This window comes from Ascidia mentula, chromosome 3, assembly GCF_947561715.1.
Source record: "Ascidia mentula chromosome 3, kaAscMent1.1, whole genome shotgun sequence".
Taxonomy (NCBI): domain Eukaryota; kingdom Metazoa; phylum Chordata; class Ascidiacea; order Phlebobranchia; family Ascidiidae; genus Ascidia; species Ascidia mentula.
Window position 1 is genome coordinate 8,913,762 of NC_138568.1, and position 13,243 is coordinate 8,927,004.

General features: G+C 38.8%; 2 protein-coding genes across 2 annotated transcripts; both read right to left on the bottom strand.

The window, feature by feature from the left end:
• Window positions 1-2,242: 2,242 nt before the first annotated feature.
• LOC145895155 (uncharacterized) lies at window positions 2,243-2,947 on the bottom strand. Its single transcript, XM_082983928.1, has 2 exons — window positions 2,399-2,947; window positions 2,243-2,313 (listed from the first exon to the last, which is right to left on the bottom strand). The coding sequence occupies exon 1, from the start codon at window positions 2,894-2,896 to the stop codon at window positions 2,399-2,401; it is 498 nt and encodes a 165-aa protein (XP_082840054.1). The 5' UTR covers window positions 2,897-2,947; the 3' UTR covers window positions 2,243-2,313.
• Window positions 2,948-11,208: 8,261 nt separating this feature from the next.
• Window positions 11,209-12,580, bottom strand: LOC145895152 (uncharacterized). The gene is made up of 2 exons (XM_082983923.1): window positions 12,030-12,580; window positions 11,209-11,945 (listed from the first exon to the last, which is right to left on the bottom strand). Exons 1-2 carry the CDS (start codon window positions 12,524-12,526, stop codon window positions 11,852-11,854), a joined length of 591 nt encoding a protein of 196 aa, XP_082840049.1. The 5' UTR covers window positions 12,527-12,580; the 3' UTR covers window positions 11,209-11,851.
• Window positions 12,581-13,243: the final 663 nt, after the last annotated feature.

Genomic DNA, 13,243 nt, shown 5'->3' on the forward strand with positions numbered 1-13,243 from the left:
AGAATCACACTACGCAGCATACAGCTGACGTTTCAATACATATACATTTAAATACATGGAGACAATAACGTGAATTCTGAGAGCTGCAGATAAATGGCCACTTTTTCGACCTACAAAATCTCATCATTGATGTGACTATTGTGAACGGTCTTACCGACTAAACGGCCAGACTTTATAGGTCGAAACAGTAGCTATTTGTGTGCAGCTCACAGAATGCGAATTAATACAAGTTTCCCATTTCGCTATACTGCGTCCCATCGTGTGTGTATATATATATATGACAGGTAGCAGTGTGCACGCGGTCATCGCGCTAGTAGCTGGCGAGCGTTCAAGCGTATCGAGACGGTGGGAAAAGAAAAAAAAGTGTTTGTGGTTGTTTTCACTCTTGTGGTAAACTTCGTTAAATACATGTGTCTTGGCGTCGATTTTATTACAGTGTTTCTCAACTTGCCCGTGTATCCCTGGCATTTTTTTCACTCTCTGGACCATCGTTGCCTATTAAAACTTAAAAAATGCATGTTGTTGGTGTTTCCAAACAAAATTTGCTTCAAAATGTACTGCTCTTCTGGTACACAGTATAAGTGCTATATTTGTTTTTCATCTAAATATGCTAGCAAGACCACGTGACACTACGACACGAAGTTGCCTTTGATAATGCCCAAATTCTGAAAACGGAGTTGGACCACACCAAACGGCTCTTTCTTGAGTCGCTTCATATTCACAACAACAGTGAATGCGTCAAAGACAAAGAAAAATGTGTTTACTTTCCGGCAGTTTATAACAATTTGCTATAACTGTAGCGCCTCTCGCAGTGTTTTGTATTTTGCCTCTGCCATGTGATCTGACAAGTGGTGTCAACGTGGTCTTTTTTCTTTGTTGTGTCCCTGAATTTTTTAGTGTAGTTTACTTTGAAATTGCGGTATCGCTGAATGGCAGACGGAACGTCGTAAAATATACAGCACATATATTTTATGCTAGAAGAGCAGTACATTGTAAATTGCCATATGCCTGGCAGCACCAGGAGTTTCAAAATGAACTTCGTCTTATTATTATTGTCAAGATATAGACGCCTCAAGAACCTTATCGAAATGTCAGTTACACGTATTGTTCCAAAGCCAAGTTGGGGTGCTTGTTATGTCATACGTACTTAATATTACACAACAAAGCTTTTCGTGGACAATGCTTATCTTATTTTTTTGTTTTGCAGGATATTGCAACAAATTGTCGCAACATGTTTTGTTTTGTTAAGCTGGGTTTCAGCATCTGTAACTATTGCAATCGGTTGCTGTTGTCCACTTAAACCTGACAATTACAGAGGTGCCAACTGATTCTGCATATTTAAAACAATAGATTGCAAAGTTTTCTGCATGAACTAACCATTTGACAACCATTTTAACTCAATAGCAGCAGCGAATCGTAAAAGATGAACAATCCCACAATCACTCAGGTCGACGCATTACGTTCTTAAATTTTAAAAAGATCGAAGTTTATGAGAGTGACATTTTTGAACGAAAACCGGGCGCATGCAGCTCTACTTGTATCACAAACGTTTCCTCCAGCGAAGTACACAGTTTTGAATGTTATATTGTAAATTTGCACATTAGAATTTAAATTTCAGAAAATAAACGCCACGAATACCTGTGCATTTGTACCGTTCTGGGCCATCAGGTTTATTTTCGATAGCTGGTGCGTATTTCTATAAATCCTATACAAGTTTGCATTATTTGACTTATCAGTTGTCAAAAGCGTCACTACATTTCCAACAATAGGACGTTAATTTAAGCGACACATATGAATATTTATTTGCGCAGGACGCTATCCAGTGTCAATTTCACCATTGCAGAACACGCATTCTTCATAAATTATAAAGCTGACGAATAAGTAGACTCTACAGTGCAATAAGTAATCTAATGACAAAATATCAAACAAATCACAACAAAACTACTTTCTTCTCCCTCCTCCCCCACCACCTCGTCCACCTCCAGATCCCCCACCACCTCGTCCACCTCCCGATCCCACACCACCTCGTCCACCTCCCGATCCCCCAACACCTCTTCCACCTCCTCCCCCACCACCTCTTCCACCTCCAGACCCCCCAGCACCTCGTCCCTCTCCCGATCTCCCACCACCTCGTCCACCTCCAGATCCACCACCACCTCGTCCACCTCCCGATCCACCACCACCTCGTCCACCTCCCGATCCCCCACCACCTCGTCCACCTTCAGATCCCGCACCACCTCGTCCACCTCGTCCACCTCCAGATCCCCCACCACCTCGTCCAACTCCAGATCGAACGTTACCTCTTCCTTTTTCCTCTCCTGTGCTGATACAGAATTGATTGTTAAAAAAACAATCATAATTTGGAGACAAATGCCTAATTAGACATTTAAACACCAACTTACACAATTTTTTCAAATGCTTGTTGCCGTTTTTCAGGTGAACCTTTAAACATAGCGATGGCTTCACGTGGATTTCCCTTCTCGTTTGCAATTTTTATTCCTGTTTTTACCTCGCTCTTTGACAGGTGTCCAATTTCTTTGGGATTTCTTCGACCCTGTTCAAACGCTTCTAGAAACAAAGCCTGACCAAACTTGTTTTCTACGTTTAAACCCTCTCTTAGAGGCTGCTTATTAAATTCTTCGGCTCTTTTCGGAAAATTTTTGTCAATTGACCTTTCTAGATCATCCCACTTAGGTGCTTTATCGCCAAATTGCACTATTCCGTTTCCTGGTTGATTAGGAGTTGGTTTTGGTACGATTTTCGCTATTTCTTTTCCATCTGTCATAAATTGATGCTCATTCCTGTTTGACCAACTACTATCCGTTGTCAAGTTTCCCATAAGTTCAGCAAGTTGTTCCCCAGTTATGTCACCCACTTCATGTGTGATCACATTCATGTCACAAATATTTGTTTAAACTTGCTCTTTGCGAATGCTTATGAGGCAATTTCTGCCGAATGAAGGTATAATGTTTTGTTTAATTGGGTTTTTGCACAAACAAATTTTCACACATAACAAATATATCGCTTTATAATACTAAAACAATAACATCCAAAACTGCTGCCTTACGAATGGTTTTAAAGGCAAACAATGCAAGTCTAACTAATGCAACCTCATCCCAGTTGTGTACAAAGTAACGACTTTCTGAAAGTATAGCAAACTGACAACAGCGTGTATCTCGGTTGTCATGATTTACAACTGACGTGTTACGTCTAGGTTCCCTGAATCCACTTTACGACTTAAACGGGATGCGTTCGGGCAAGTTTTAGTAAATATTTGCAGTGCAAACAATATAGGTACAGCAGGAAGAGGCGGATCGACGCGGACGAAAGTGAAGCGAAGGCGTAAACAACTTTGGTATCAAAAAAGAGACTAAGGCCATTGGAAAGCGAACGACTAAAGGGAAGAAAGGGGTCTGATAACCCCTTTTTTATATTTTTCTTTTTTTTTCATTACGAGCGTGTTGCACATTTACACATGTTCTTATCGCAATATTTCATTTTTTGTAGAGTCAAGTGGTGTGTGTGTGTGTGTGTTGAGAGCAAGAATAGACTAATTTATCAGAAGTCCATATACTACGCACTATGCGTCATGTGTTGCAATGAAAGATTGAAATGAAAATAGTTGCTTTTAAATAACGCAGGTATTTTTCCGAAGGCATATTTAAAGTGCAAATCACCATAAAGCGATGTGCCTGTGTCTAGCAAGTGGCATTTTAAAGCAAATCGAAAGAAACCACGTTATGGACAATCAAGCCGTGTATAATCTCATCAGGCATGTATTGACAGTTCTTGGGCCATGTTAACCTGCGAGAGTTCTTGGGAGTAGGTATGATAAAGTGGTGGAACTCCTGTGATAACGCAGCGACAAACAGCGCCGTGTTTAAAAAGCAAAAATGCGAGGACAGGCACAGGCAGCATTTTACCAAGGAAACTACCTGAAGGTTGTGTTGGTGGCGCAATATGTATAACGAGCAAATATTACAAATTAAAGCCGGTTGTTTCGCCTAGAGCAGTTACCAGGGAGTCAGGTAAAGGAACAGACCAAGGGAAACATTTGAACAGGTTTAAGTGTAACAAATCTTTAAAAATATTACAAACTAAGCTTATAGAACGCAAATATGTTGCAATATTGTTTTTGGAAATGTAACCTGTGGACACGGTGCTGATCATAATTGTGCAACTGGACATATGGGGGACGTATCATCTTGTCGTTTTCTGGCAATGTTAAGAATAGTTCGAATTATTTCGTAAATTAAATACGGCGTGAGTGAAAATGGCAAAATATATTTTGCTGAAGTTTTAAAAAAAATATTTCACAAGCACTTCAATATAAAATATAGCGTTAAATGCACATGGCTAATATTGATTCGATGTTAAGGCTAATGGATTTTAGAGACAAAAAACAGGTTTTCCATGAATTTGTTTCACTATTTCTTTGTTCCAGCGTTACCACTACATTTATAGGGTGAATAAAAATCAAGGTCATGTTTTCGCATTTTTTGAAAAAAAATTTTCAAAACCACCTTTGAAAAACTTGGTTGATAGTAGTTATTGGAAGAAAGAAAAGTACTTCATTTTCGTTGGGAATAAAAATGGTGTACTGTTTAGCTTCACTCCCAAACCAACAACAAACCAGCCAGGAAACGGGTTGCTGAAGTTCAACAACGGAGCGAATATTCATTCAGGAATAGCCTTCGTAAAGTGTTTGTTCGGTTACGACGGGCGGGATTAAAATTAAAACCGAGCAAGTGCAAATTGTTCGCCAAATTCACAAAGTTTTTGGGCCAATGCATCTGACAGTGGCGTTAGCTGCGACCCGGCAAAAACGAGCTCGGTTAAGAAGTGGAAGACCCCGACCCCGATGTCAGTTAAAGAAGTACGTCAGTTCTTGGGCTTTGCGTCATACTATCAAAGATTCATACAGCATTTCGCAACCATTGCAGACCCCCTAACTGCTCTTATGCGAGATAAAGTGACTTTTGCTTGGACTTCCTAGTGAGGTTTTTAATTTGTTAAAAAAAATTACTTGTCACTGCTCCTGTGGCTCAGTTATCCTACGCGCACTGATTCATTTATTTTGGACACAGATGCCAGTGGAACAGGTTTAGGTGGCGTGTTGTCGCAGCTCGTCAACGGCGAAGAACGGGTCATAGCTTAGAACGGGTCAAATCTGAGAGACACTATTGTGCAATGTGTCAGGCTGTAGTACGGACCTAGATGTTGAATAGGTAAAGCGGTTTGGAGCTATCATCCACGTTCAGTGCTGGTTTATGGTGTTGTGCCTGACACATTGCTAATGATGACGTCGCTGCTGTGCTTCCATGTTGTTGTCACGTGACATGCCTCTGGCTTGTTGCGCGTTGTTGCTGCTGCTGTTTCCCTTCTGCCTGCTCAGTCCTTCATTACCCCGACGCTTTTCTTGCATGCACTCATTGTAGTACTGATGATGAACGCAGTTAGTGTTCGAAACGTTTACTAATGAATAACAGCATTTTAGCATTGGCTTTCATTTTCAAAGTTATAAACTCCAAATATTTTGCACAGAAGAAGACATATAACAAATCAGTTCTACCACAAGAATTTAACGTTGGCCAGTTAGTGTGGTATTACAAAAGTTTGTTCAAAATCCAGAAGTCTTCGGACCATCCACCAAAGGTAGTACACACTGACCCGCTAAGGAGATTCGAGGCGGAAACCATGCCTAATAACTGGCTACACCCTGGAAGGACGAATCACACTCCAACTTCGATGAAAATACTGAAGCATCGGACTTAGACGTTTCTCCCCTTGAGAGTGGTGGAACGTCCCTCCGCGGACGGGTGCGACGTTTACCTGCGTATTTGCGTGACTATGTGTGTAAAGTGTACAACTTTTTATTACGAGGAAGAAATTATGTTAGTTGGAAAGGGGCTTTGTAGCGATTTTGAGCTTTATTATGGTTGTGTAGTCATGTGTGTCCGCGTGTCTGGTGATGCATGTCGATGTGTGTCTCGCTGATATTTAAGATCGGCCGGGGCGAGGTTAAATAAAGTGGCGAGCTGTTGCAAAGAGTGTTTAAGAGCAGTTATCGGCTACACTAACAATTGTCATTTACCAGCTTCGCACAGCAATTGTAAATTCAAGCGTTGGTTGGTTTTATATTTTGTTAAGGTGGCACTTGGTTCCTGATCTACGCCGCAAACCTCATGACGGCTCGCAAACCCTGCCCATCAAGATCAACCCCAAACTACCTATGATGGATTGGTTTAGTTGACCTTTTTAGGGCGCTGTGTAGGTGTGCAATTAATAAAACGCGCGTTTAAAACTTCCGTGAAGCATAAAACGTGTTCTCCTCTTCAGAATTTAGTTGATTTCCATCGCAAATTGATCCCCTTCCACGCTCCATAATGTAAGAGATCAGGATATTTATTGAAGTAAACATATTTACAGAATTCATGAAACAAATATTAAAACAATTCGATTCTTAAACACATCTACAAACAAACAAATAATAGTGCATATAATATACATGCTTGCTGAGCAAAAACTTTAGAGTAATCCAAGCGAAATGCGGCATATACTGCGTAATATGACATTAAATTTGAAATTTACACCGATCGATTGGAAAATATTTTCGTTTAAAGATTAAATAAAGTTACAGGGGGAGTGGCAAGGGTGAGATCATAAAGTAATGCCATTGGATTATTCGTAACAATTTCAAACCACATATATATATTTAAGCGATTTTTTAATCAGGATTGAGCCAAAAAATTGCTACAGAAAAGAAGTAATATTGTTTAACTGACATAAAATTGGTAAAACCGTGTCAATTTCCAAATCCGTGTCCACAAAGCCCCAACTTCTTTATTTGTTGGGCGCGGAAAAAATCACTGGAGCTCTGAGCTGAGATACTATAGAGGGAATTTGTTTCTTTCCGTTATAAATTTGTTCTCCGTGTTTAGATTCAAACTCATGAGCTACCCTTTTATTGACCAAGGTCAATATCTGTACATAAAGATTGATGATTAAAACAAGAACGTTTTATCTCAAAAACGACTATTTTTACTACCTTAACCAAATCCCATTCGTATCCGTACTGAGTGAGGCACTTACACAACGCTTGAATGAAAATTGTTCCTGAATTTTTGTCCCTCCAGGCATAAAAATCTAATAAGCATCGTGTTAAGTGACGTTACGCATCATCACAACAGATAATTTAAACACAACTTCATGACTTTAAGAGTTTTAGTAAAATGCAGAAATAAATGGTTCATGATATATTTCAAGGGTCTCGAACACGCATCTTTATATGTCATCATCATGCATTGATTACGCAGTACATACAGCTGGCAATACAGTTTTTTTAGGGTAGAAAACTGTGACATTTTTTTATAACATTTTCTAGGTCCGCAATGAAGGTGGCAGCCCAGCAGCTAATTGTTTACTTGGCTATTATTTCTGTTTAACACACTGACTATGAGGAAGCAAGTACGCATTTTAAAAACGTTTTTTAGTCTATTAAGCTAAAAAGACTTTGATAAGATCAACGAAGCCGGAATACGCAACGACAAACTATAAATTAAAACTATATATTAACGCGGCAATGTTGCATGAAATATCACTGCGCTGTCTGATTGTAGTGGAATATGTGAAGGATATTTTAGATCTCGCCCCGACTGGTCAATAAAAATTGACTGATCCAGCTAGGCTGCAATGCCTGGACAGCAAAGCCTGTTAACTTATAAACATGTTATGTAATATTTTCGGACGCTCGTAGGGCCCCGACTTACTTTGAAAGTTTTCTTTAGGCCATCGAAGTAGTTTGAGTGAAAGACTTTTGATATATTTATATGATGATTAAAACTTATAATTCGTAACCTTTGGATTGAAGAATACCTGATGAAGTTGCATGGGCAAAAGGAAATCCGCGGCAACTGGAATAGAAACATTTGCGGGCTTTGTATCCATGAAAGAACCAGAATCAGCGCTGTGATCTTTTACACCCGAGTCCAATTTATCCCCTCTACAGGCCTGAATATAAAATGCCATTTCTTCGGATTTGCAAATGGTTGCGTTTGAAATTGTGTTTTAAAGTACAACCAAAAGCACAATTTTGTTGTAAGAGCGTTATTTTTAATAAAATTTAATAAGACAGCAAATTCGCAACATGACTTTAGGAACTGCGAACGATGCACCGTAAACTTGTTCGGCCGACGAAGATTGCAAATCTTGTTTGGGGATTGTTCTGATGCTCAGAAGCGTCCACTGTAAATTGTCAAACAAGTCAGACATTAACATTGTCATATGAACGTTTTTGAAATGTTTGTTGAATCTTCCCGCCTGGCCATCAGCCTTTGGATTAAAAGTCGTGGTTAGCAGTCGTTCTTCGGGAACCAGTAGAACTCAACACGTCATAGCCAGGTAGACTCCTATAACGTGACACTTTAGTAGGCTACTTCGAAACAAAGCACTTTTTTATCGCTTGTGAAATCGTTAAAAATCCTCACAGTCAGCTCAAAGAAAACATTTACACAAACAACACAGCAAACATTAAGAGTTATGTTTTGTGCTTGTTGTACGTTGCGTGCCGTTCTGACCTATATTGTCCCCCTTAAGCGTGATTCAGGTAGTTTGCAATTTGCTGTTGGTAAAACGTGCATTGTATTTCGATATACGCTAAACAATGCAAATTGAAAATATAAATCAGTTCATCAACATTTGTGTGGTAACGTTTTATTTTACTTGCTGAAAAACGTCATCCGGGACAAGAAAGCGCAAATAAGAAAATGCAAAGTCAAGAAAATCCTTTGCATTGTGTTCATCCCATGTAAAGCAATTAACCCAGGACGGTATTCTTTTCAATTCATTGGTTCCGAGAATACTAAATCCGCGGGCTTTTGACAACAGTTCATATTGTTCAACCAACCGTCAAACCTCATATCGCCACGAAGCGACGAAACCAGAGTTTCGGGGAAATTACCGACTTGGAAAGCATTGTATCACAGTGGTTAATTATAAACCGTGCGAATAAATTCCAAATCAGTAAGGACAACTTCTAGTCACGTTTATGAACGTGCTTCGGGCATGGTCACTTGTTGGAGAATGAAGAAACAAAGCTTTCAGTGCATTGTAATACCACAGCAATGTAACTCAAGTATACGGTGTAACTAAAGTGCATGTGACACGGTAGAATAAAACATCTTAATATTTAAACTAAGAAACGTTTTTATTTTAAAACATTATTGGCGATGACCTCTGTTTCGATCTATTATGTCTTACTTAGTAATGTAATAATAAAACAGTTACTGGGACAGGGTGTTCTTGCTGTTGCAGCATTTATGATCGCTAACGTGATACATGAACTTTTCAAAAAAGGGCATAGACAAACCGTCAAGTTAGCATTGTCGTTTTGTCCACTTACAGCAAAATATACAAGAAGGTTAATTGAATTTTGAGTCTGGCAAAGACTGCCGAAAAAAAGACCAAATTAGCTGATTGTGCAACACTACACTCTTATTCTGTCATAGTACCATTTTTTATCCGACAGTGGCGTTGCCTGCAAGTTTGCGCCATAAATGATTTATTTAATTTGCAACAATCAACCACTAATGTATTTTTGGCAATATAGTTGAAACTAAAAGGCTTTATATATAGTTGAAACTAAAAAGGCTTTATACTCAGCTACCACAGATACGGTATCGATCGACAGCCTACCAGGGTGGCTTGGTTCACCGATCCGGTGTTGTTTATTGTTTTTTCATCAGTAGAAATATTGGAATTATCAAATTAAAGTCAACACAAAGGTAAGGTTAAAGTTATGACATCACACCCAAATTGACGTCATGGTCTTTGGTTTGTAACGTCAGAGTGACATATTTTTGTGTGATGTAAAACCTTGAACTGTCCATTGAGGTAACGTAATCCGTGGATTCCCTAATGTTTGAAACTATTCGATATTTGTAATATAAGGCGCCTTCTCCTATGAAAGAATTCCCACTGGTGAACAAAATGTAGGCTACATTTCAACATAACTCCATTGTACAGAGAATCAAGAGCCCCCTGTTTACATGGACGTCTAAATCGGGTTCGCGGCACGTTTCGTACCAGCTTCCCGTCATTATCGGAAAATGCGTCACGCATTACAGCCCAAGCTTAATAAGGTTGGGTTCGAAAACTAGTTCGCTTCTTTTTTGCCTATCAGCTGATCAAAAAATATGGCGGAAAGTCAGGGTTTGTTAGGTTCCCATCACGAATTTGAGTTCAATATAAGTAAAAATTGGCTGCGACTTAGACTTTTGGAATGAATCACCAGAAGACAATTGACTGCAAAAGAATGCTGATGCTATGATAGAAAGACTGTTTTTCTTAAGTGTGTGTTGTTGCTACTTTTTTCACTTCTTACCTCTAGCAAACATACAAAATAATTAAAATACCGTTTTTTTGAATTTGCTTTTTATTAACTATCATGTATGTTCAAAAGCCAACAAAAATGAGTAGATAAAAAGTATTAAACAAATCTCTTGGTGATAAATTGCAGTAAAGCACCACAACCAGCTTTTAGTTACTTATAACACAGACATGTAGGAATGCGCAAGTAATGTACTTTTGATCATTGAATAAGTTGGGTCTGATTCACGCATAAATTAGTTTTTTCCTCACAAACAAGCATACTTTGTTTATTCTGAAATTAACAAATGACCTGATGCAAAACAGAAACAAATGTTTAACTACAGATCTGGAAAGGTGCAGACATTCCAAGCAAATAATTACCTTTGCCTACGAAAAGGCACCCAAATCTTCGTCTTAGATAATGCTATACACCAGGATGTAACAAACGCAAAACCCTTTTTTCAACCGGCGTCGTTTTTATTGAATATGAACTAGAACAGTCATTTCACTTAAAACCCCATTATGCAAAAACATCAGAGCAAGTAAATTGAAGACCGAAGCTCGCTCGTTATGGTTTGTTTGTTTTTCATAGTTCAACGGCGCAAGCTTGCTCGCAAACCATTTCATGTGAACAGGACTATAGTGTCTGTATAGTCTGTTTTTTATATGCCATATCTGGCTCTGGACAAAGTTATGCAAAAATTCTGCTTTTTTTGCATAATTGATTGAATGCATGTTTATATAAACACCGGTAGTTTGCAAACAATACTGTTGCATAACAACAAATATTTGCAGTTCTCCACATCTTTTTGTCTCTTGCTCATTAGAGAGACGTTGGGCGTAGATTTTTTGTATTATTATGTACCCAACGACAGATATTTCAGAGTTTCCAGATAAGTCACACGAATAAACGAGATTTTGAGAAATATTTAGAAGCTTTTAGAATGTTTTGAATGAAGACAAGTGAAAAGGAAAAGACCACGAATATGGCTGCGTTGAGACTAAAACGTACTAGTAATTCATGCATTTTCAATGCTGGCTTTGGTGAAATATGTATAGTGGCATTGAAAAATAAACGATTACCTGAAACGTAATTTTTCAGTTAAACCAATTTTTAAACGAACTTCCATTGTGGCATATATACATAACCAAAAATGAAGCCACAACTTCAAACGATAGGTAAGGTCTGATGTGGTATGTACATTGGCCTTCGTCAATTAAACATTGAGCGTGCGCAAAACATATTATTTCATTTGAGTATGAACTGCAACTGCATTGGACAACAAGATCACACGTATCCGAAAATTTGTGTTAATGTTCTTCGTTTTGGCAATTCTAACTTAAAAATGAATTAAAATAACGTCGTTGTTTTCTGTTAAATGCTAAGCGTTAAATGCTTTTCACAAAAATCCAAAATACAACATTTTTCATGAAGGCGAACTCACTGCAATAAAACAAGTAATTAAGTGACGATCGAATCAAACTACTTTCTTCTTCCTCCTCCAAGTCCACTTGATCCACATTTTCCTCTGCCTTTTTCTCCACTTCCGGATTGATAGTTGTTCACACTGGCTTTCCTGAAATACAGGTTCATGTTTTTTAGATGACACTGAAAAATGTAAGTTCTACATTGAATTTTGTATTTGATGATTCCAGCTTACCGAATATTATCATATGTTTCATGTCGTTTTTCAGGAAAACTAGTAAACATGCCGGTGGCTTTACGTGGGTTTCCCTGTTCGTTTGCCATACGTATTCCCAGTTTCACATCTTCTCTTGTGAGATGGTCTCTTTCCTGTGGAACTCTTCGAGCTCCCTCGAAAGTTTGCAAAAACAAAGCCTTTCCCGACTTAGTTTTTGGGTTGAAACTTTCATTAAGAGGCTGATTTTGAAAATTATCAGCTCTTCTCGGAAAGTTTTTGTCCATCGATCGTTCGAGGTCATTCCAGCAGGGCGTTTCATCACCAAATTTCACAAATCCATTTCCCGGTTGACTCGATGTTGGGTTTGCAGTAATTCGAGTGGCTTCGCGTCCATTCATCTCGAACACGTGCACTTTACCTGTTTTCCACTCGTTCGGGTTAATTGTAAGATTCCCCATATAATCACCAAGCTCGTTTCCACTCTTGTCACCAACTTCGTGTCTTCGTACAGACATTTCCGAAATGTTTTCTTACTATTACCCTAAGAAGTCTAAGAAAAACATTTACTTGAAACATTACACGAGGCAATTTCGCGAAAAGAGTACAGCAGCTTTCTAAGTGAAAATTGACGCGAAAATACACAATTGATCGAACGTCACAACCGACCTTTTCACATGCAATAAAACCCTTCGGAAGAAGCAATAAGCAACCTTATCACGTCGTGTGTTTTGTCTTAGTTACGATCGCTTATTTCGCATTTGCTGCTCTGAGCAGTAAGAAACTAAAACAGACTGAAGGCAACAACTTGGAAAGGCACGCAGCGAGATCAGCGAAAGCAATGTGACGCAATTCCATGAATGCTGACGCACTTCCATGAATGCTTGGCGCACTTCCATGAATGCTGATGCACTTCCATGAATGCTTGGCGCAAACAGCGAACGGCAACTTCATGCAAAGGACATGGGAGGTTAAGATAAGGACGGATACAATCAAACTCAATAGGTCGGAAATTTGTAAAACTAAGTGGTTGACCAATACATACATCGAAACCAATGTGTCGTTCTTTTGTTGAACTTCTGCACGCCAACATTTGGTGATATTATTGTTGTATTTGCATGATCAAAATTCTCTTACAAGCTCGGCTTATTTGAGCTGATGCCAAATACATTTTTATAAAATTATACGGATTGTGTCTGCATGTGATTTCAAAGGTAAGCTATCTATTTTTATAC